Below are 22,067 nucleotides of genomic sequence, written 5' to 3' on the forward strand. Positions count from 1 at the left end.
CAAATTATGGATAATATTGTGAAGAATGGGAATTCCAGAACACTTACTAGTGCTCACAAGAAACCAGTACACAGACCAAGAGGCAGTCATTCGAACAGAAAAAGGTGATATTGTGTGGTTTAAAATCAGGAAGGTGTACATCAGGGTTGTAGTCTTATTCAATCCATATGCTGAGCAAATAATCTGAGAAGCTGGACTATATGATGAACCAGGCATCAGGATTGGAGGAAGACTCATTAACAACCTGTGATGCAGAGACAGCACAACCTTGCCTGCTGAAAGTGAAGAGGACTTGAAGCACTTACTGATGAAGAGCAAAGACTTCAGCCTTCAGTATGGATTATGCCTCAACACAAAGAAAACAAAAATCCTCACAACTGGACCAATAAGCAACATCATGATAAATGGAGAAAATATTGAAGTTGTCAAGGATTTCATTTTACTTGGATCTACAATCAACACCTATGGAAGCAGCAGTCAAGAAATCAAATGACATATTGCATTGGGAAAATCTGCTATAAAAGACTTCTTTAAAGTATTGAAAAGCAAAGATGTCACCTTGAGGACTAAGGTGCACCTAACCTAAATCATGGTATTTTTAATTGCTTCATATGCATGCAAAAGAGGGACGATGAATAAGGAAGATGGAAGACGAGTGGATGCATTTGAATTATGGTGTTGGTGAAGAAAGCTGAATGTACCCTGGACTGCCAGAATAACGAACAAATCTGTCCTGGAAGTAGTACAGCCACAATGCTCCTCCGAAGCAACAATGACGAGACTTCGTCTCATGTACTTTGGACATGTTATCAAAAGTGACCAGTAACAGAAGCAGCAGCAGTAGCGTCATGCTTGGTAAAGTAGATGCTCAGTGAAAAAGATTAAGTCCCTTGATGAGATGGGTTGTCACAGTGCCTGCAACAATGGGCTCAAACTTAGTAACAGTTGTGAGGATGGTACAGGATCAGGCAGTGTTTTATTCTGCTGTACACGGGGTCACTGTGAGTCAGAACCTAACAACAACAAAGAAGAGCTATGAATCACAAAGTTCTGGGTCACAGAAAAAAATCTCCTCTACGTGAAAGTTCACCCAAGAACAAAAACAAAAAATTTCTGTTCTTTGATCACTCATAACTGTTAGCAAGAATTATGCCTCTGAAAAAATAACACCCACACATTCAATAAGGTGAAAGGATTTGTAATGCAGTGTATCTAGGCCAAAAGTATTTGCTTAGGAATCTTATTAATCTTTGTGACACTATAACAAAGAATCCTGAAAGGACATAGGCAGTGTAAGACTGGCCCTACAAAAAGGGTGGCATTAAAAAATGAGCAAACTGAGATGCTCAAATGCGATATGTCAACAGAAACACAAAATTATTTCTTCTTCTAAAGAAAACGGAGTAAGATAGGAAAAGAAATTTAGGAAAGCTCTTTTATTTAGTACATATTTATTACACACATCATATATGTCAAGCATAGCATTTTAATAGAAGTGCTAGATTGATATGCTTTATGCTTGTAGTCTTGTATTTAATTCATTCATTAAACAGCTGAGTGCCCGTTATGTGCCAGGCAGTGTGCTAGATACTGAAGGTACAGAAAAAGGTAGGATTTCTGGGTTCACCATGACTGGAATAGGCATTTCACAAGAGGATATAAAAATACCCAATAAACATATAAAGAGATGTTCAACTTCATGAGACATCAAGGAAATGCCAGGTGTGTACACACACACCACTCCTCCATAACGGCTTTAATATAAAGTAACGTGCAATATCAAGCCTTTGCAAGTATGGGGGACAATCGGAACTCCTAAACACTAATAGTTGGAGTAAATTGCTACAACCACTTTTTAAAAACTGTTAGGCGGTATTTACTATAAAGCTGGCCATATGCTAACCCTATGATCCTGCAAATACACTCCTAGGTGTATATCCAATAGAAGTACATACATATGGTCACCAAAAGACTTGTATAAGAATGTTCCATGAATGATAAAATTGATAATTATATAGTGGTACAGTTATGCAGTAAAATGCCACACAGATATGAGAATGGACAAACTACAACTACATGTAGTAACATGAGTGAATTTTCACAAACATAATGTTAAATAACAGAAGCCAGACCTTAAGAGTACCTCCTATGTGATTCTATTCATGAAAGTTCAACAATAAGCAAAACTTGGAGGAAGATAGTGATGGGAAAGGGGAATAAAAGGAGACTCCTAAGGTGCCTGTAATGGTCTATTTCTTAATCTGGGTGCTGATTACATGGATGACATCACTTTCTGATAGTTCACTGCATTAATGATTTCTGCAGCTTCTGTATGCATGTTATATTTAAATACAAATTTACTTAAAAATAGACAATTACAAATTTTGATGTTAGAAGAAGGTGCGAGAAAGAGCCTAATGTGGAGATGGAATTTAAATGGAGTGAACAGAGGAGGCCTGTCTGCAAAGCTGAGAGCTGATGGACCAGTAGGTGTTAGGTTAAAGGAGGGGAAAGAGACTTCCAGTGGGAAGGTCTTCAGATGGGAAACAGCTGGGTGCATTCTGGAACTGAAAGATGGCTAATGTACTTCAGCAAAGTGAGCCAAGGGGAGGGCGGTTCAAGCAGCTGGAGCTAGAGAGGAGTGTCTGATGAGGCAGGACCTTATCAAGCAGGACAAGAACTTTGCATTTTATTCCAAGTGCAAGGGGAAGTTATACAAAAGCAGAGGAATAAAATGATATAATTTACATTTTAAATGATCACTTTTGCTGCTGTGAGACGCAGTGCTACTCAAAGGGTGGTCCAAGGACCAAGTGCCAGGTCAGTCGGTAAATAATTTGTTGCCAGTCCATGAAAATATATATACAAAACACAGGGTAAGCACATAGAAACATGTATGCTAATTCGCTAGAGGAATTCTGAATGAGTCTAATAATAATAAATCTCCTCCCCCCGCCCCCCCCCAAAAAAACCCGTTGCTGTCAAGTCAATATCAACTCACAGCAACCTTACAGGACAAAGTAGAAGCGCCCCACAGGCTTTACAAGGAGCGGCTGATAGATTCGACTACTGACCTTTTGGTTAGCCGCGGAACTTTTAACCACTGTACCACCAGGGCTCCATAAAAATAAACAGATGATAATAAAAAAGAATTGAGGCTAGTATCTCGTATTTTATTTCATTTTTTTCTAGAAATACATGTTTGTTTAACAGTCCACGATCGAATAAAAATTAAAAAGGCCCTTCACCACAAATACTTTGAGGCATGCTGGTACAGAGACTGCTTTGGCATAGCACAGAATAAAAAAAAAAATTATTAGCCAATAAATCATTTTGGAGATATTTCAATATTCCAGAAATAAGATGAGTGTTTTACTTGAGAGAAAATTTTGTCTGAGAAAAGCATAAATACCAATTCGCTGTTGTTGTTGTTCTCGCTGCTAGGTGCCAAATTGAGTCGCTTCTGACTCATAGTGACCCTATGTACAAAAGAACCAAACACTGCCCGGTCCTGCGCCATCCTCACAATCACTGCTATATTTGAGGTCACTGCTGCAGCCACCATGTCAATCCATCTCATTGAGCGTCTTCCTCTTTTTCGTTGACCCTCTACTTTACCAAACATAATGTTCTTCTCCTGGGACTGGTCCCTCCTGACAACATGTCCAAAGCACATGAGATGAAGTTTTGCCATTCTTGCTTCTAAGGAGTATTCTGGCTGTACTACTTCCAAGACAGAATTGTTCATTCTTTTGACAGTCCATGGTATATTTAATATTCTTCACCAACATCATAACACAAAGGCATTAATTCTTCTGTCTTCTTTATTCACTGTCCAGCTTTAACATGCATGTGAGTACTGAAAATATCATGGCTTCGTCCTCAAGGTTTGCTTTTTAACACTTTAGAGAAGTCTTTTGCAGCAGACTTGCCCAATGCAATGTGTCTTTTGGTTTCCTGACTGCTGTTTCCATGGGTGTTGACTGTAGATCCAAATATAATGAAATCCTTGACAAACTTCAATTTCTCCATTTATCTTGATGTTTCTTATTAGGCCAGCTGTGAGGATTTTTTGCTTTCTTTATGTTAAGGTGTAATCCATACCGAAGGCTGTTGTCTTTGATGTTCATTAACGTTTCAAGTCCTCTTCACTTTCAGCAAGCAAAGTTGTGTCATTCATATATCACAGGTTGTTAACAAGTCTTCCACCAATACTGATGCCACATTCTTCTTCATATAGGCCAGCATCTAGTATTATTTGCCCAATATACAGATTGAATAAGTGTGGAGATACAACCCTGATGCACACCTTCCTAATTTTAAATCATGCAGTACCCCCTTGTTCTGTTTGAATGACTGCCTCTTGGTCTATGTCCAGATAGATTCTGCATGAGCACTAGTTAAAAAAAAGTGTTCCGGAATTCCCATTCTTCACAATGTTAGCCATAATGGTAACCAGTACCATCAGATGATTTCCTAATAAACTTGCTCAGCTGAGTAATTAAGGGACAGATTTCCAAAGTCTATTTATATGTAACTTGGATGGCATAAATGGTTTGTCCTTGACTACTAACCTAAAGGTTGGCATTTCAAACCCCCTAGTGGCACCTGGAAAGAAAGGCCTGACAATGTGCTTCCACAAAGATGACCACCAAGAAAAACCTACGCAGCAGTTCTGCTCTGCAGCACATGGGGTTGCCATGAGTTGAAATCAACTCATCAGTAATAGGTTTTGGTATTCATACTACAAACTGTGACATAGCCTGCAATAAAAATGAATTAAAAAAGGATGTATAACCTCTACGGTAGAAGATTATACTCATAATTTAAATTGAATATACTGTTGGAAAGTGAAGACGAGGGGAAACATTCAAGATAAGCATGATGAATAAGGTAACTAGGCTCCCAATACCTTCTGGCAGTTTTCTATTTTATTTGCTACAGGTCCTCATTACCTCAGGTACAGACATTTTGCTGTGGTCCTTAACCACTACTTTCCTGCCTGGAGTACCTTCACTTTTCAATCTTCTGTAAAGACTGAAACATACAAATGAAATTTATATACATGCAAGTGACATATGTATATACGTGAAGTGAAATCTATTTTTTAGATTAATCTTTTAATTGTTGTTTTACCCATGTCACTGTTAAATAGTATCAGTGACTCCTCCTTGCCTCTACAAACAAAACCAACATCCTTAGCCACTAAGGCTGTTCACTAATTTTCTGAAAGCCTTGTTTTCAATTATTTCTCAAACATTATCTAACACAAATAACCTATACAACTCAGATCAGATCATGGTTGCAAGCACAGACTCAGGAGTTCTTACTGTATGACTTTGGCAAATTACTTGATTTCTCTGTGCTTCAGTTTCCTCTTTTATGAAATGGGCATACTACCATTTTCTATAGTGCCTCTCTCACAGGGATGAAAAGAGCTTACACCCATAAAGCGCTTACAGAGTACTTGACATGCAGTAATCAATAATATTAGCTATTCTATTAATCCAGACAAAATGGCTGTCAAACAAGACTCCTGCCTCTTCACTTGGCTCATGGCATTTTTCCTATAGGTGAAAACAGTTGCTCTACCCTTTCTTTTCCTCCTCCCACTCCCAATCTATCACCTCTCATCTTTAAAGGCTCTTTCAATTAGCATTCATTCTTAAAGCTTCAGGCCTCTACAATACCAGGGAACTCTTTTTGGTATGTCCTTTTTGCCAGTCTTTCTTTTTTTTTTAAATGTACTGCTACATTTCTGTATAAATTATAAGCCCTTTGAGGTATGCATAATACTACCAGGTTTTTTCATCTCCAGCAACAAAATTCTATTGCTTTTCATATGTTTGTTGAATAGTGTTTGTAGTAAAATTTACTACTGAACTGATTATCTTTATATGGCTAACATATTTTTGTTAACTATGATCTCTTTTCCTAAACATGATTTGGTAAGAGAAATTTATTATTTCCTTTTACTTCAATGCCAGATTATGTGAGTAAAGTATTAACTACCTGATTTTATATAAAAATAATTTGAAAATTTTAATTTAGCATTATTCTTCCAGCTACTCGTGCAACATTTTATCCTTATTTATATTATTCAATAACAATCATTTCTCTATTAATAAAGTTATAGCAGCATAAGTATCATGTCTTCTAACCTTATGAGTTAAATATTTATTCTTACACCTTTTACAGCAATATGAATTGTTGAAAATATTTTTAGCCCGTAGTGAGTAATGTCTATTCTCTGGTGCAGTTTTGATTTGACAAACCCAATGAATCACCTCTGAGTTGCTGATTACCAAAGCAGAGATAAGCTTCTTCTTAAGAACGCTGTTAACTGTTTAAGAAAGAGGAGGAAAGTAGATCAAAGGTACTGTCCTCAAAGCTGTTGGACTGTGATGTGGCTCCAATAATTCATAGGGTTAAGGGGATCAAACACCAAATCCACCCAACCTATGTCAGCTGCCCTTTCCTCCTTTGTGAAGCTTTCTTAAGGCACTGTGAAGAACAACATTTTAGAAAAGAGTAGAGAAGTTTCTAATCATGTCTTTGTAGAAACACTAAAGTCTTCTCGGAATACAACAGCGTGTATTCCACCAAAGCACAACCTTCTTAAACCTGCCTTTAAAAGTTCCAAGCAACATGCTTAGTGAGTTGTTTCTAAAGCGTCCTCAGAACGCCTCACAGCTGGGGCTACTGTTAATTATTCCAACCGGCTGCCATCATGAGAACTTCAAAGGGCCTCTCTGGCCACTCCCCAGTGCTCTAGGATGCTTCCCACACTGTCTTTTCTCCAAACCATTTATAAGGCTTGGAAACATTGAAAACATCTTTCATCTTTTTAGTTCCTCTGTGGTTAATCATGTTTTTGTTCAATTCCACATTCAGTCCAGCGCCATCTTCTGCAAATCTGCTTCACAGGAAGGCATTTAAATTTAACCGGTTTTACCAGTGTTTTTGAAGTTCAATAGCTAAAAGTCTGCATGGAGTAAAGAAACACACATCTTTTGATCCAACTCAATAATTTACATAAACAGAACTTGAAATGTTATATTGTAGACTTGTTTTTTGTTTGTTTGTTTTCATTCATTTGGGCTAGAAAAAACCGTCTAGAGAGATACAACTGTTTCAATCCATCACTAGACCCTACCTAATTTCTAAGAAACAGTATGTCTTTCAACTTCTGATTGACTTTGTGATAAAGACGCAATAAAAAGGAATAGGATATGACAGGGATAGCTGTTAGGGACTTGCTGACTTGGCAAGATTTCAGGAATACTGAAGACCTCCTGGATTCAGATCTCACTGCCTAAAATCTTGAGCTTAAGGTTCATTCATTCCTTCATACCATCATTCAAAGAAAATTAACAGAATGCCTAGAGTTTGCCAGGCATAATGCAGAGAACAAGAAAGGTTCTGGAGATATTAAATTTAATCAAATACTAAAACTTCTTTTTAGAAACTCATACATTTGTTGGGGGAAAAGAACACAAAATAATAAAGACACAGGATACCCTATAAAAAGCACAATGAAAGCAATAATTATAAAAATCTACTGCTAACATACAGTTGCAAAGAATGGGAATTCTAGAACACTTTATTGTGCTTATGAGGAACCTGTACATATATCAAGAGGCAGTAGTTCGGACAGAACAAGAGGATGCTGCATGGTTTAAAGTCAGGAAAGTTGTGTGTCAGGGCTGTAGCCTTTCACCATCCTTATTAAATCTGTATGTTGAGAAAATAACCCAAGAAACTGGCCTATATGAAGAAGATGGGGCATCAGGATTGGTGAAAGACTCATTAACAACCTGTGTTATGCAGATGACACAACCTTGCTTGCTGAAAGTGAAGAGGACTTGAAGCACTTACTGATGAAGATCAAAGACCACAGCTTTCAGTATGGATAGCACCTCAACATAAAGAAAACAAAAATCCTCACAACTGGACCAATATAATCCACATGATGATAAACGGAGAAAAGACTGAAGTTGTCAAGGATTTCATTTTACTTGGATCCATGATCAACACCCATGGAAGCAGCAGTCAAGAAATCAAAAGATGCATTGCATTAGGTAAATCTGCTGCAAAAGAACTCTTTGAAGTGTCAAAAAGCAAAGATGTCACCTTGAAGACTAAGATGTACCTGACCCAAGCCATGGTATTTTCAATAGCATCGTATCTATGTGAAAGCTGCACAAAGAATAAGGAAGACAGAAAAAGAATTGATGCCTTTGAATTGTGGTGTTGGCGAAGAATATTGAATATACCATGGACTGCCAGAAGAATGAACAAGTCTGTCTTGGAAGAAATACAACCAGAATGCTCTTTGGAAGCAAGGATGGTGGGACTACGTCTTGCATACTTTGGACACATTGTCAGGAGAGATCAGTCCCTGGAGAAGGACATCATGCTTGGTAAAGTACAGGGTCAACAAAAAAGAGGAAGATCCTCAACGAAATAGATTGACACAGTGGCTGCAACAATTGACTCAAGCACAGCAAGACTGTAGACACGGCGCAGAACCAGGCAATGTTCCATTCTGTTGTACACAGGGTTGCTATGAGTTGGAACCGCCTCAACAGCACCTAACAACAACAACACCGAATAAATCTGTAAAGGACTTTCGGGAGTAGAGGACTTTTGAGGATACACAGGAGTTTGCCAGCTAGAGAAGATATGTGGGTCATGGGATAGTGAGGAGAGAATACCCAGTAGGAAGAAGAGCAGGAATAAGGCAGAAAGGTCTGATGATAGGAAAGGGAAGTGATTTCATGTGACTACAACAGAAGGTTTAAAAAGGAAAACTGGGGCTGGGGGAAAGTAAAGGTCTTGAAGAGCCATTTTTGCTTCGCTAATAAATTTGGCTTTTATCCTACTGACAAGGGAACAGAAAGCTAATGAAGGATTTAAAGGAGCCACAAAATGACAACTGACAGTAGTAGGCAAGCTAAGTTGCAGATGGCAGACTGAGTGAAGGAAAAATTTAATCAAGAAGCTGTTGTGCTAGTCCAGGTGAGAATGCTAAAAGCTTGAGAACCATTAAGGCATAATATCCAGTTAAAATTCAGCAAACTTTTCTCACTCAAATAGTTAATGGTATAAGTGCATCTAAAACACATTCTTTCCAAAAAAGCAAATGCTGCAGAGATACAGGAGAGGAAGAAAGGAGATTCTGGATGGCTAGGATGACTAAAGGAAAAAAAGGAGGGCAGAGGCCACTTATATACAACCGCTTTGGAATTTTACCTAAAAGTAACTCTGGAGGACATTGTAAAATAAATCTCTTTAATCCTATAACTGCTCTCATGAGGTTTTTTTTGGTTTTCTTCCTTTGGTAGCACAGTATGGGACTCATAGTGAGACCTTGTGACAGGGACACCACATCTGGTTATGCAGGGTGCAAACTGCAGTCAGAAATAACACGGTAGCCATTCCCTTTCTTAGAAGTTAAGCACTCAAAAATCAAATTCAGGCTCTTGTCTTATAATTTTTTCTTTAGTTGTGGTAAATATATATGTAAGGAGCCCTGGTGGCATAATGGTTAAGCACTCAGCTACTAGCCAAAATGTCGGTGGTTTGAACTCACCAGCCTCTCCATGGAAAAAAGACCTGGTGATCTTCTCCTATAACGATCGCAGCCTAGGAAACCCTATGGGGCAGTTCTACTCTGTTATATAGGGTCACTATAAGTTTTATAAGTTAACAGCACAAAACAACAACAACATATATATATGTAACAAAACATTTTCCATTTCAACATTCTTAGCATGTAAAGTTCAGTGACATTAACTTAAGTTCATCTTGCTGTTCAATCATCACTATTATCTGTTTCCACATTTTTCCATCTCCCTTAACAGAAGCTCAGTGTCCCCTAAGCAATGAGTCGTCCTTTCCCCTTCCCTCCCATCCACCTCGGTAACCACTAATAAGCTTTGGTCTCTATACATCTGCCTATTCTAGATGTTTCACATAAGTGGATCATACAACATTCGTCCTTTTGTGACTGACTTATTTCACTCAGCATAATGTTTTCAAGGTTCATCCATGTTGTAGCAGATATCAGGACTTCATTTCTCTTTATGGCTGGGTAATCTATTTAAAAAGGCTTTAACAGTGCTTAACACGCTAAAACTCAATGGTATAAAGACCTTTCCAGGCTTTCTTTTGTAAGTTTAAATAAAACTATATTTATTAATAATGGAAGCTCACTGGAGTGACAAAACAAGAGGATCATTTAGATAGAAAATATGAGGGACTAGATATCATTACTCTTATATTTACAGAAAAAACTGAGAACAAGAAAGGCTAAGAAGTCTGTCTTCCCAGGATAGCACAAATTCAAGACCAAGACCCAGGTGCAATGCCTGTGCCTTTTCCTGAAGCCATGACGATGTCTCACATCCATGGATTCTACTATATTACTAACCCTATGTCATAATTTCTAAAAATGAATTAAACTATTTGTAGGAGGACAGGAAAACTAGAGTAAACTCATAACTTTATTCCACTAAGGCAACCTTTAGTGAAGTTATGAGCCTTCAGTTGTTAAGCATGTAAATGTAACAACTGAAGGAACTGCTTTACACAAAGGGGGCCTTGCCTTCTATAGAAAGAAAACAGGACCTTTCCACAACGGTCCAATCCACAATCGATCACGGGGATGACGCGAGACAGTCTTTCATTCCATTGTGCATGGGGTCACCGTGAGTCGGGGTAACTCAAGAGCAACTTACAACAACACCACCACCACTCAAGGTAGAGATGAGGTTTTACTGCTTCTTATTTCTGTGACACAGAGTCTACTGCCCAGCATATAAGGAAATTAGTAAAAAATTATTGAATTAGATCGTAAGTTCACATCACAAAGTTTTCCCCTATAGTCTTTCTTGCCTCTGATTGTCCATATAGATACATGATAATCCACCCGTTAGAGTTACTTTCCTCTACTCAAACTCCGGAGTCTATGGAAATAGGAAGCTTGTGAGAGGGTGACCCAGATTCTCCGAGAAAGAGAAACAGAAGGAAAGATTCCCCTCCTCTGTGCTCTGGAGGGCAAGCTAGTTGCAAACCCAAAGGGGATACATAAAGCTCACAATAGTGGATTCCAAGAACCTGCCATGGACCAGACACTGTGTATGCAGTAACTGTAAATGGCAAAGAAACTGAGGCAGAACTGGCTTGCTCAAGTCCACACAAGTATAACAGAGGCAGGACAAGGATTCCACCTAGATCTCCTTCACTTTGGGGCCCATGCTCTTCCCACCACACCACATTATTTTGCAAGATACAGTAAGTTATAAAAATATGTAACAATTACTATACCATGACATTAAAATTACATTCAATTTAAATAGCAATGATGATTACAAATCTCGTTACAATATTTGTTTTGTTTTGTCCTAACATGACTGAAGTGCTTCCTCACTCAGAAATAAGTCTATTCTATTTTGAAAAGTTAAAACACACTCTAAAAATATAGAATAATAATATTTTATTAAAGAGTTCAAATATGTGTTAGAATAACAAGCTGTCAAGAAATGACTTCTCCACCAGATTTAGAAGTGACCTACAAAGCTCTTAAATGATCCTACGCACAAATAAATTAGCACTGCTGCTTTATGAGACAGTCAGGTGTGCTGTGACATCAGTTATATACAAAGGTAGCACATTGTAGATCTGAGTCAACAACATTCCTAACTCTCTAGCTCTGATATGAGCTTAAATTCCCTGCTTTAACAGCTGTAATCTAACTGGTCACTTTAAGGACTAAGGTGCACCTCATCCAAGCCATGGTGTTTTCAATCGCCTCATATGCATGCAAAAGCTGGACAGTGAGTAAGGAAAACCAAAGAATTGATGCCTTTTAATTATTGTGTTGGTGAAGAATATTGAATATACCATGGACTGCCAGAAGAACAAACAAATCTGTTTTGGAGGAAGCACAGCTGGAATGCTCCTGGGAAGTGAGGATGGTGAGACTTCATCTCACACACTTTGGACATGTTATCAAGAGAGACCAGTCCCTGGAGAAGGACATCATGCTTGGTAAAGTAGAGGGTCAGTGAAAAAGAGAAAGACCCTCAATGAAACAGATTGACAAAGTGGCTGCAACAGTGGCCTCAAACATAGCAATGATTGTAAGGATGGGACAGGACCGGGAAATATTTAATTCTGTTGTGCATGGAGTTGCTATGAGTTGGAACTGATGCCACAGCACCTAACAACAACAACCTAACTGTACAGAGCTTTAGCCAAATAAACATGACAACTATCAAATTTTTTTTCCTTTAGCAGTGACAAATAGCGTAATGAACAGAGAATATAGAAGGTATAACATTACAGAACCAAAAGAAAGTGTAGCTGGCAGTCTGACAGTAGTTAAAAGTTCCTGTTGAGACACCACATTGGTGCAGTTCTTTCTGCCCTACTACACTCAGCATTTTTCGGAAGCTGCTACATTGGCACTGTTCAGTGGGAACTGTTTCTAAATAAAAAGAAACATGCCTTTTACGCTGTGTTTCATTATGAATTTCAACCTAAATAAATCAGGGATATCTTAATCTATACAGTAAAGAAAACTCTGCTGTCTGCTGTCTGCTGTCTTCTCATAGAGTCCAACAATAGAGAACAATGATAAATCTGCAAAACATCTCAGAACATGGATGAATCTGGAGGGCGTTATGCTAAGTGAAATAAGTCAATCACAAAAGGACAAATACTGTATGAGACCACGATTATAAAAACTCATGAAAAGATTTACACACAGAAAGAAACAATCTTTGATAATTACAAGGGAGGGAAAGGGTGGGGAGGGAAAAACACTTACCTGACAACAGGTAAGTGGTAACTTTGGTGAAGGGGAAGACAGTACACAATACTGGGGAAGCCAGCACAACACTACCAAGACAAAGTCATAGAAGCTTCAAAGACACATCCAAACTCTCTGAGGGACCGACTTACTGGGCTGAAGGCTGGGGACCATGGTCTCAGGGAACATCTAGTTTAACTGGCATAACATAGTTTATAAAGAAAATGTTCTACCTCCTACTTTGGTGAGTAGCATATGGGGTTTTAAAAGCTTGTGAGTGGCCATCTAAGATACACCTACTAGTCCTACCCTATCTGGAGCAAAGGAGAATGAAGAAAACCAAAGAAACAAGGGAGAGATTAGTCCAGAAGCCTAATGGACCACAACTGCCACAGCCTCCACCAGGCTGAGTCCAGAACAACTAGATGGTGCCTGGCTACCACCACCAACTGTTCTGACAGTGAGCACAATAGACAGTCCCAGGCATGGCAGGAGGAAAATGCAAACAAAATTCAAACTCACAAAAAAAGACCGGACTTACTGGTCTGATGGAGACTGGAGAAACCCCAGGAGTATGGCCCCCGGACACCCTCTTAACTCAGTACTAAAGTCACTCCTGAAGTTCACCCTTCAGCCAAAGATTACACAGGCCTATAAAACAAACAATAACACATGTAGTTCAACCATATATAAGAGACTAAATGGGCACACCAGCCCAAAAGTAAAGACAAGAAAGCAGGAAGGGATAGGAAAAATGGACGAACAGAAATGGAGAACCAGAGGCCAAGAATGGGAGGTGTTGACACATCATGGAGTTGGCAACAAATGTCACAAAACAATTTGTGTATTAATTGTTTAATGAGAAGCTAATTTGCTCTGTAAACTTTCACCTACACCACACACACACACACACACACACAAATTGAAAACATGTACGCTGAGAAAAAAGCCAGGAAAACAAATCATTGAGCACAAAAACAGAAAAGAATTTACTCTCTTTTAAAAACTTCTTCTGTCTCTTCGTTTTTCATTAATCAATACATTTCTTGTCATTTTAGTTATAAGCTATAAGCTGCTTCAAGTTGATTGGACCCATAATGGCAGATAAACTAAAATAATTGACAGGCATCAAATACTTCTATAACCTCAGTTGCTACATAAGGATCTTTTACAACACACGGAGATGCACGGGAACACACAGGCTACTTGTTTAAATAGATATTAAGTCAAGTCACACAAGTATCTATTCACTCTAAAAGGCTGATCGCATCACCGAACAACCAAATATGGGAGATTTATTTCTAATAATCTTCCCTCCAATCTATTTCATGCTACTTAAGAGGCTACATTCTAGAATCATGCACCTCATCTAACTCACTTCCTCACGGCAATTGTGGTCACACTGATCTATTACAGGACTGTAACAAAAATATACATATTATCAGTACATCCTGGTGTAAAAGGTAGACTGAAAAATTTTTATCATTGAGGAAAATTTTAAGTTTTGCCATTAACTGCTAATATACACAAACCCAGGGGAATAATTATAATATTGCAGCTAGTTATAAATCCTAATTTGGATTCCCATGGTTGATCTCTTCTCTTTATATTATCAGATTTAAATAAGGTTAGTCTGACATATATTAGTAACAGTATTAAATAGATGTCTAGATTCACTTGATTTATCAACCAAAGTTTTTATAAAATGACCTCTTTACAATCACTAAATCATTGGGCTTTTAACAAAAGTGCTATATCACAATACAAAAGTAAAATTTTTCTTCCTTCTTATTAATACAGCATTAATGAAGCATGCATAACACTGTTACCTAGCTAGGATAAATTATTTTTTATATCCTCAATATGTGTTAATGCCTTGGCTCTGTGTGTGTGTGTGTGTGTGTAATTGAATATCCGTATTCCATTTCATCAGGCTTTCCAACAGTATCAAATAGTAGGTGTCCATTTTCCAGTTAACTGGAAAAGCTCAAATGTTTTAGACATAAGACAGAAAGTAAGGAAGACAAATTCTTTTTGTTTAAATTATGTTGCTGTGTAAATAATAGTGCACAAAGGCAAGTAGAAATAGAAAATTCTCACTTCAGAAATTGCAGCATGTAAATGTTTCCACTAAGCAAATTATCAAGACAAACTGGATAGAATCAGTGAAAGCAGGTCTGTGGTTTCTTGACTACACAACTTGAAGGAGAGACTCTTCATACAAAAGACTTCTTTAGATAAAAAACACTTTTTCAGCCAAAGGCAACTCCCTTCTTTCCCCAAAAAGTGCCTGCCTATAGTCAGCTAATTTCAAAATGTGTGTTTGCTTTTTTTCCCAAAACAGAAAACTATTGGCTCTTCTATATTCTTTATACTTACTGAAGATCAAATTATTGAAAATTCAACTTTGTCTAATGTACAAATTGTAAAGAAAAATTTAAAGATTTATTCAAAGTTTAATAAAGGAAACAACCCCCATCCAGATAGCTTATATAGATATTCAGAGATATAGCAATAGTGCTTATATAATCTAGAATAATCCCCGCCCCACTCCCCTTGCAAAGAGTGTGGAGTCATATAAAGCTTTCAAACTTCTATATGATACACTGGAAATAAATCCACCAACAAAAGTAATCTAATAGTTTTAGGTAACACCAAGGAATACTATCTCAACTAGCTAATAAAATAACCAAGGACAGAGGTAGCAAATGGCTGTGACCCTAAATTTCATTATTATAGCTTGTCACTAGCTTACCAGTGTTAACTTTGCCATCTCCAAATGTAATAATACAGCTATAATGCACATTAGAGCAAATAAAGAGTTTCCATCAGCTTTTGGCAGTAAGAAAAAAGCTTTTTTTATGTAAGAAAATAGAGACATGAACAATGTAACCATATTACAAGAAATGGAAAAAAATGCATAAATAATTCCAAACTCTGCAGGCAATGTACCAATCATAAGTTTAAAACACAATAGTCTTCAGCAGAGAACTATCATCTTTTTCTGAAATGTTTCAAAAAAAAAAATTAGTCCCTTATTAATCATACAACTATTGTCGAAGTTCATGCGGAAAGACAATTTATTAAAACAGAAACATTTATTAACACATATGAAAACTTTGGGTCATTTATTCTTTGATCTCAATATCTAATAATTGCTAGAGAATCATCACAGAGCTGTGCATTTTTCTAAGGCAAAAAAAGGGGGGGACAACGCTTCTATTGCAAGATAAAGCAATAATTTGGAAATTTAAAATGCCCAAATGTTTTTTCCATGGATAATATCTGTGTTTTACTATTTTCTTACCTCAATAATTCTGTCATGAATCTCCAGGCCATCTGTTCTGTCAGCAGGTCCGTTTTCCAAAATTTTTGAAACATAAATTCCTTCAGCTGATGTTTCTTTCTGATTATTCTATAAAGAATATAATCATTAGCATTAAGAAAGATGTAAAAGAGAATTTAAGTTGGATAAAGAATAATTCATTGAATGTAGCATTGCCAATCTTCCTAAAACATGTAACTGTCTTGCTTAGCTGGGAATTTGGCACTGAATTTTAACTTACTTAACGCCAAACAGTCATTCATCAAGATGGCAGCTTTAATGAAGAAGTGCAGCGTTTCTGACAAGGTTGTCTATTTACATTTTGAGTATATGTAGAAAGAGCTATGGAGAAACAGCATGTACAAGGTGATACCAACTGGCTTCTAAGTGTTATTTATAAAACATCTCACTTCTAAATTGACGTAGAAAGTGCAAAGGGCGATAAAGTTAAAGAGGGGAAAAACACCAAAAACAAGCAGATCCAGCTCCACTATATAGTTGGTTTGAAATCTGGTCATAGTTTTGAACATATAATTTAACTGCACAACATGACAGATTTGGAAACTTCGCTCCAACTACGTCTATTCACAGGAGAGACGGGAGCTTGTCTGGGTGTAAAATCCCAAAAGATCAACTCTAAACCACAAGAGAATCCATTTGAGGCTAAATTTTACACATCCGCAGGTGCAGTCTGCCAAACGATTAAACCTCAAATGCATATCCCTAATACGGTACAAATAGATTTTATTTTAGACAGTCACAGGAAACCAATTATATTTAAAAACTTAGTTAGGAAAATGTTCAACATCCTGTAGTTATACACTGTATAATGTTAAATGTCATTTTACTTCATAGCAGGTTAAATAAAATTATTTTCCCCTTAATTAGCCTCCCTTAACATGAATTATAAGAGACTCTTAAAAATGTCCAATGTCATCTAAATGTCAAACACCTAACTGACATTTATAAACATATTCCTTATGGGGAAAGGACAAAAATGATATGATGGAGAGACTTCTACCTTTTCATAATGGTGGTGGTTTCAGAAACAGAAGCACAGCAGTTGTTCATCACTAGGTTTTCAAAATACTAACACAAGGAAGAAATATGTCATTGCCATCCTGACCTAAACTTAGCATATGGCCAACACCCTAATATGGTTTCCTTGGGCAACATCTGCAATGCAGGATGCAAAAATTTCACAGCAGTGTATTGGGAAAATTAAAGAACATGATTTTTTTAAACTTCACCACCTTTTTCCTGTTACAGTAAAAGTTAATGTAGGATTTGAAGGATATAAAAGAACTTTGCAACTATACTATATGGCATAAGTTTATAACTTAAAAACAATTGGTGGCAATATGGAAAATATTATTCATTCAATGAAATAAAGGTTTTGATTTGGGGAGCTAACATTTCAAATCAACTATCTTTTTAAACATGGTATTTTCTATGTAATTATGAAAACAATTACTCCTTATTTCAACTTGCAGAACAGGACTGTTTATTCATTCATTCAACATATATTATTAACTACCTAGTCTGTGTTAGCCTTTAAAAACTGAGTAATTTAACTTAATAAATAGGAAATAACAACAAGAATACAATTGCCTAATACAGTAAAAAAAAAATTGCCTGTACACATTACAGTGAAATATATTTACTTAAGAAACCAGCCAGTGGGTTATAAAATTTAGATAAAATGCGAAGTGGCAAAGAGAAACAAGTTTTCGTTTGTTTGTAGTTTTAATCTAGGCATGTATTAGAATACATATATTAAGGAATCAGTGATATTTGTTAACAAACATCATTATAAAGATTAAACCACTTCTTTTTCTTACTCAAATTTGCAAACAAAAGCTAAGTCTCCTATTATTTTATGAGCAAATACTGAGTTACATGTTAATAAGGCAGGTTACCTGTTTTGGTCGACCTCCTATAATATTGAAGCCCAAGGTGTCATTTTCTCTTTCTAACACAATGGTGAATGGCTTATGTTTCCCACCCTAGGGGAAAAAAAGTGATAAGATGACCAAGTAGGTAAAATATATATATAAAAGAAACACAAATACTACAGGATAGTTTTTTTCCTGTAAATAAATAAATACTTTAAAAAGCGAAAGTCTTAAAATTAAGGATGGCTGAATTTGGGGAGGTTTATTTTTTCCTAAATTTACTTTGAAAATTTTGAAGGGACTAACTGTGCACATGAGGAAGAGGCTATTTTCAAAACTGATTAAATGACTGCATTTTTACACACGCTGCTTTTATCCTAATACAGCATTTAATTCTGACTTCACTGTCAATTTCTGGTTTAGCCCTAAAGGTATTTTATTTTCTTTTTTCACTCACTTAGAGAAAAGAGAAACTGTTAAAGGAGTTTAGAATCATTGCATACAAAATTTTCATTTTTGAAAATCTTAAAGGACAGGAGTACTGGAGCTATTCATAAACTTTCAACAATAATTTTTAGATTTCTGTTGTAATACATGATCTGGTAGATTACAATAATATTAATTTCAAATATATCTTTCATTTTTGAATACTTCTTACAGAATTAAAAAAATGATTTGTGATAGGTAGAGTAGTATGTCTTTCTTTTTTGATGACCAGGTAATAAACAGATATTATGTCAACTACCTATTTATTGGTAAATAACCAATTTAAATATAAGATGGAACAGTGCCAGACTCAATGAGCTTTATTCATGTCTTGGGATATTCTTAACTATCTTAGGAAATTATATACTTGGCAATTACTCCTGAAACGTAAAATTCCATCAGCACCATCACCACTACGACCATCATCACCACCCTTTCACAGGCGTGCTTCCTAAGCAGTGCACACAGCAGCCCCTACTGGTGGTGGAAAAACATTACTGAAGAGCACAGAGGAGCCTTTTGATACTTAGGCTGCAAATCACGGGCTCATTTCCAAAACCCATAGACTGACTTATCGCGTGAGCTTCTCTGTAGTTTAGTTCTAGCTGTTGTTCCTTTCTATCAATCATTGGCTCCCTAAGAGCTTGAAATATGGAGGGGTAATGCAGAGGGTATTTCTGTGCTTCTGAATCCTCCCACTTTATAAATCTACCAATTTATATACCCATATGATAGAGAGGGAAACCCTGGTGGCTAGTGGTTAAGTGCTACAGCTGGTAGCCAAAAGGTCGGCAGTTGAAATCCACCAGGTGCTCCTTGGAAACTCTATGGGACAGTTCTACTCTGTCCTATAGGGTTGACTCGACCGCCACGGGTTTATTATAGAGAGACTAGAAAGGGAATCATAGTATCCAGCCTTTTCAATAAAGAGTGTGCTTCTTTAAATACCCATTGCTGTCCCGTCGATTCCGACTCAAAGCGACCTTATAGCTGAGTAGAACTGCCCCCATAGGGTTTCAAAGGAGCGCCTGGTGGATTTGAGCAGCCGACCATTTGGTTAGCAGCTGTAGCTCTTAACCACTACTCTGCCAGGGTTTCCTTATTAGAGTAGAAACATTTTCTCCCCCTTGCTTCAATTATCTTTTAGGTTCAAGGGCCAAACCAAACTCACTGCCATCCAGTCTATTTCGACTCATAGAGACCCTACTGGACGGAGTAGAACTGACCCCACAGGGTTTCCAAGGAGTGCTGGTGAATTCCAACTGCGGACATTTTGGTTAGCAGCCAAGCTCTTAACCACTGCGCCACCAGGACTCCAGGCTTCTAAATGCCTAAGTTGGAGGCAGCACAAAATAGTCCCAAATGGGATTCCTCCTCGGTTGCTCCTCCCCAGGAGTGCTGAAGAATGAAAACAGCTCCTTGAATGGAGTGCAAGTTCTGTTAAATCCCCGCTCACCATGGCAGCGCCCAACAATGTCAAACACTGTACCGAGGCTCTCCAGAAGAGAAGTAACAGCTTTATAAACAAGCTTCTTCACACAGGGTGCTGCAAAGAGGCTTGTTTATTCGGTCTGAAAGCGGGCGCTCCAGCAGCGCGGTTTGGGACCAGCAGCTTCGACAAAGAAGGGAAACAGCCGCTGCCTTATTCTCGCAGGGCCAGTCTGACTACAGATGGATGTGGCTGCTTTCGAACTGGGCTTTCCAAACCTCCCCCTTACACACACACACACACAGACACACACACACTCCACCAATGATGAGACCTGGAGGCAGGGAAGTTATCTAGGGAAGGTTAGGGCGGTGGAAAAGAACTGCAGTTCTAAGAAATCCCATCTTTCGACTGGAGGTTGTCCTGGTCCCCACATCCCTGTAAGTAAGTTCCTGTAATGGTAAGAAGGTAGTTGACAGGGCAGTTTGGCAGCGCAACTAAGTCTTTCAGAGCTAACGTCATTCCCAGGTGTGGGACAGCCAAGACGGTGGAGAGCTGGCTAGTCTTCGCTTCCCGGTATTTCTCTCCTCCTAGTTTTTTTTTTTTTTTTTAGGATTTGCGTCAAGGGCACAAAATATAGGCACAGAGGGTGGACAAGAGAGTGAAAGATGGATAACAAGAATCCGGGTGGGAAAATTAGCTTTCCCAATTCCTGCTTTTCCGTGAAAAAGCTGCAATTGAATCCGTTTAACTCTTTCCAATCCTAGTGTAACTGGAAAGAGTACAATCCTTGTTAAGTAAAATACTAATACATTCGTAAGATAATTGCACAATATGATCGGGGCGGGTGGATGCTTCCTACTGCATAGTAAGGAAGGTTGTGGTCTTCCAAAGGAATCTTGAAGGACCAAAAAGAACCATGTCTATTCCCACCCCAGTACCTCGCCCCCCACCCCCCGTGCCCGCTCCCTTCGCGCTTACCCGGCCACCGCCGCCGCCCAGGTCCCTTGGGAAGTTGCCGACGTGAGCCATGTACTGGATGAACTTCTCCTGGTACCTGCGGGCCGTGAGCTGCACCTCGCCCTGCAGCGCCCAGAGCTGCGCCAGCAGCGCCTTCTCGCGCCGCTTCCAGACCAGGGCCCGCGGGTCGCGCCCCCGCCCGCTCCCGCTGCGGCCGCCCGGCTGGCCCCCGCGCGCGCCCCCGCCCCGGCCAGCCTCGGGCGCCGGCCCGCCTTCCCCCCGTGCGGGCACATCCCCGCCGCCGCCCCCTGGCACCGCTGCACATCCCGGGCGGCGGCGGCGGTGGCCGGGGCCGTAGTCGCAACGCTCGACGTGCGCAGCCAGCTCGTGCAGGCGAACCGTGCGGCCGCAGCCGCGGACGCGGTAGTCACACCGGATGCGCAGCTTCTGGATGAGGCTGCGCAGCGGCAGCACCCGGTGCAGCTCGTCGGGCGCCAGGGGCTGGCACTGCAGCGGGCACCGGCGCCGCCGCGACGCCCAGGGCAGCAGGCAGCCGGCGCAGAAGACGTGCCCGCACGGAGTGCACAGGGGCTCCTCCAGCACCTGACCGCACAGCTTGCACTCTAAATCCGAGTCCACGGCTTCGGCGAAGCGCTCCTGGGCGAAGCCCATGTTAGAGATGGAGAAGACCGGGGAGTGAAAGCGGAGCCCACCTCCTCCGAGCCCCCCTACCTCCGTCGCCCTCCCCCTAGGGCAGCGGTGACGCTACGGCCGCTGTTCTTCTGAGGGGAGGAGACGGGAGAGTGGCGGGGGGGTGACCTCAGAGTTTGTTTGGCTAGAAGTTTTCAGACTCAGGCAAGGTTCCCCCGGCTCTGCCGTATTGACGCTAATAGGAGCTACCACGAGAGACAACACCCCTACCCCCTCCCCGCTAGTCCCCCCCCCCCCCCCCCCCCGCAGCGCGCGCGCTTCGTTTGCTACTGCGCGACTTCTTTCAAATTTCGTCCGCGGGAGCTGGAGGTGACGCCCGCTTAAAATTGCCCTCAGAGAAGCTGTGTTCTCCTTTGCCTGCTGAGTGAGCTTCAAGCAGTCAGGGCTCCTCGCCTTGAGCAGAGCTGGTGATGGGCACAGCACGCGTAATGGGCACAGCACGGA

General features: G+C 39.5%; 1 protein-coding gene across 1 annotated transcript in view; it reads right to left on the reverse strand.

Annotated features, from left to right (window-relative positions):
- The window catches only part of PDZRN4 (PDZ domain containing ring finger 4), a 435,345-nt gene extending 413,761 nt beyond the window's left edge, over positions 1-21,584 (reverse strand). Inside the window, exons 1-3 of the mRNA XM_064284378.1 lie at positions 20,934-21,584; positions 18,062-18,148; positions 16,125-16,232 (exon numbers count right to left, since the gene is read on the reverse strand). Of these exons, the coding sequence (XP_064140448.1) occupies positions 16,125-16,232; positions 18,062-18,148; positions 20,934-21,584 (846 nt within the window). The remainder of the gene's footprint in view (positions 1-16,124; positions 16,233-18,061; positions 18,149-20,933) is intronic.
- Between the last annotated feature and the right edge of the window lie 483 nt (positions 21,585-22,067).

The sequence above is a fragment of the Loxodonta africana genome, chromosome 4 (assembly GCF_030014295.1).
Source record: "Loxodonta africana isolate mLoxAfr1 chromosome 4, mLoxAfr1.hap2, whole genome shotgun sequence".
In the NCBI taxonomy this organism is placed as follows: Eukaryota; Metazoa; Chordata; class Mammalia; order Proboscidea; family Elephantidae; genus Loxodonta; species Loxodonta africana.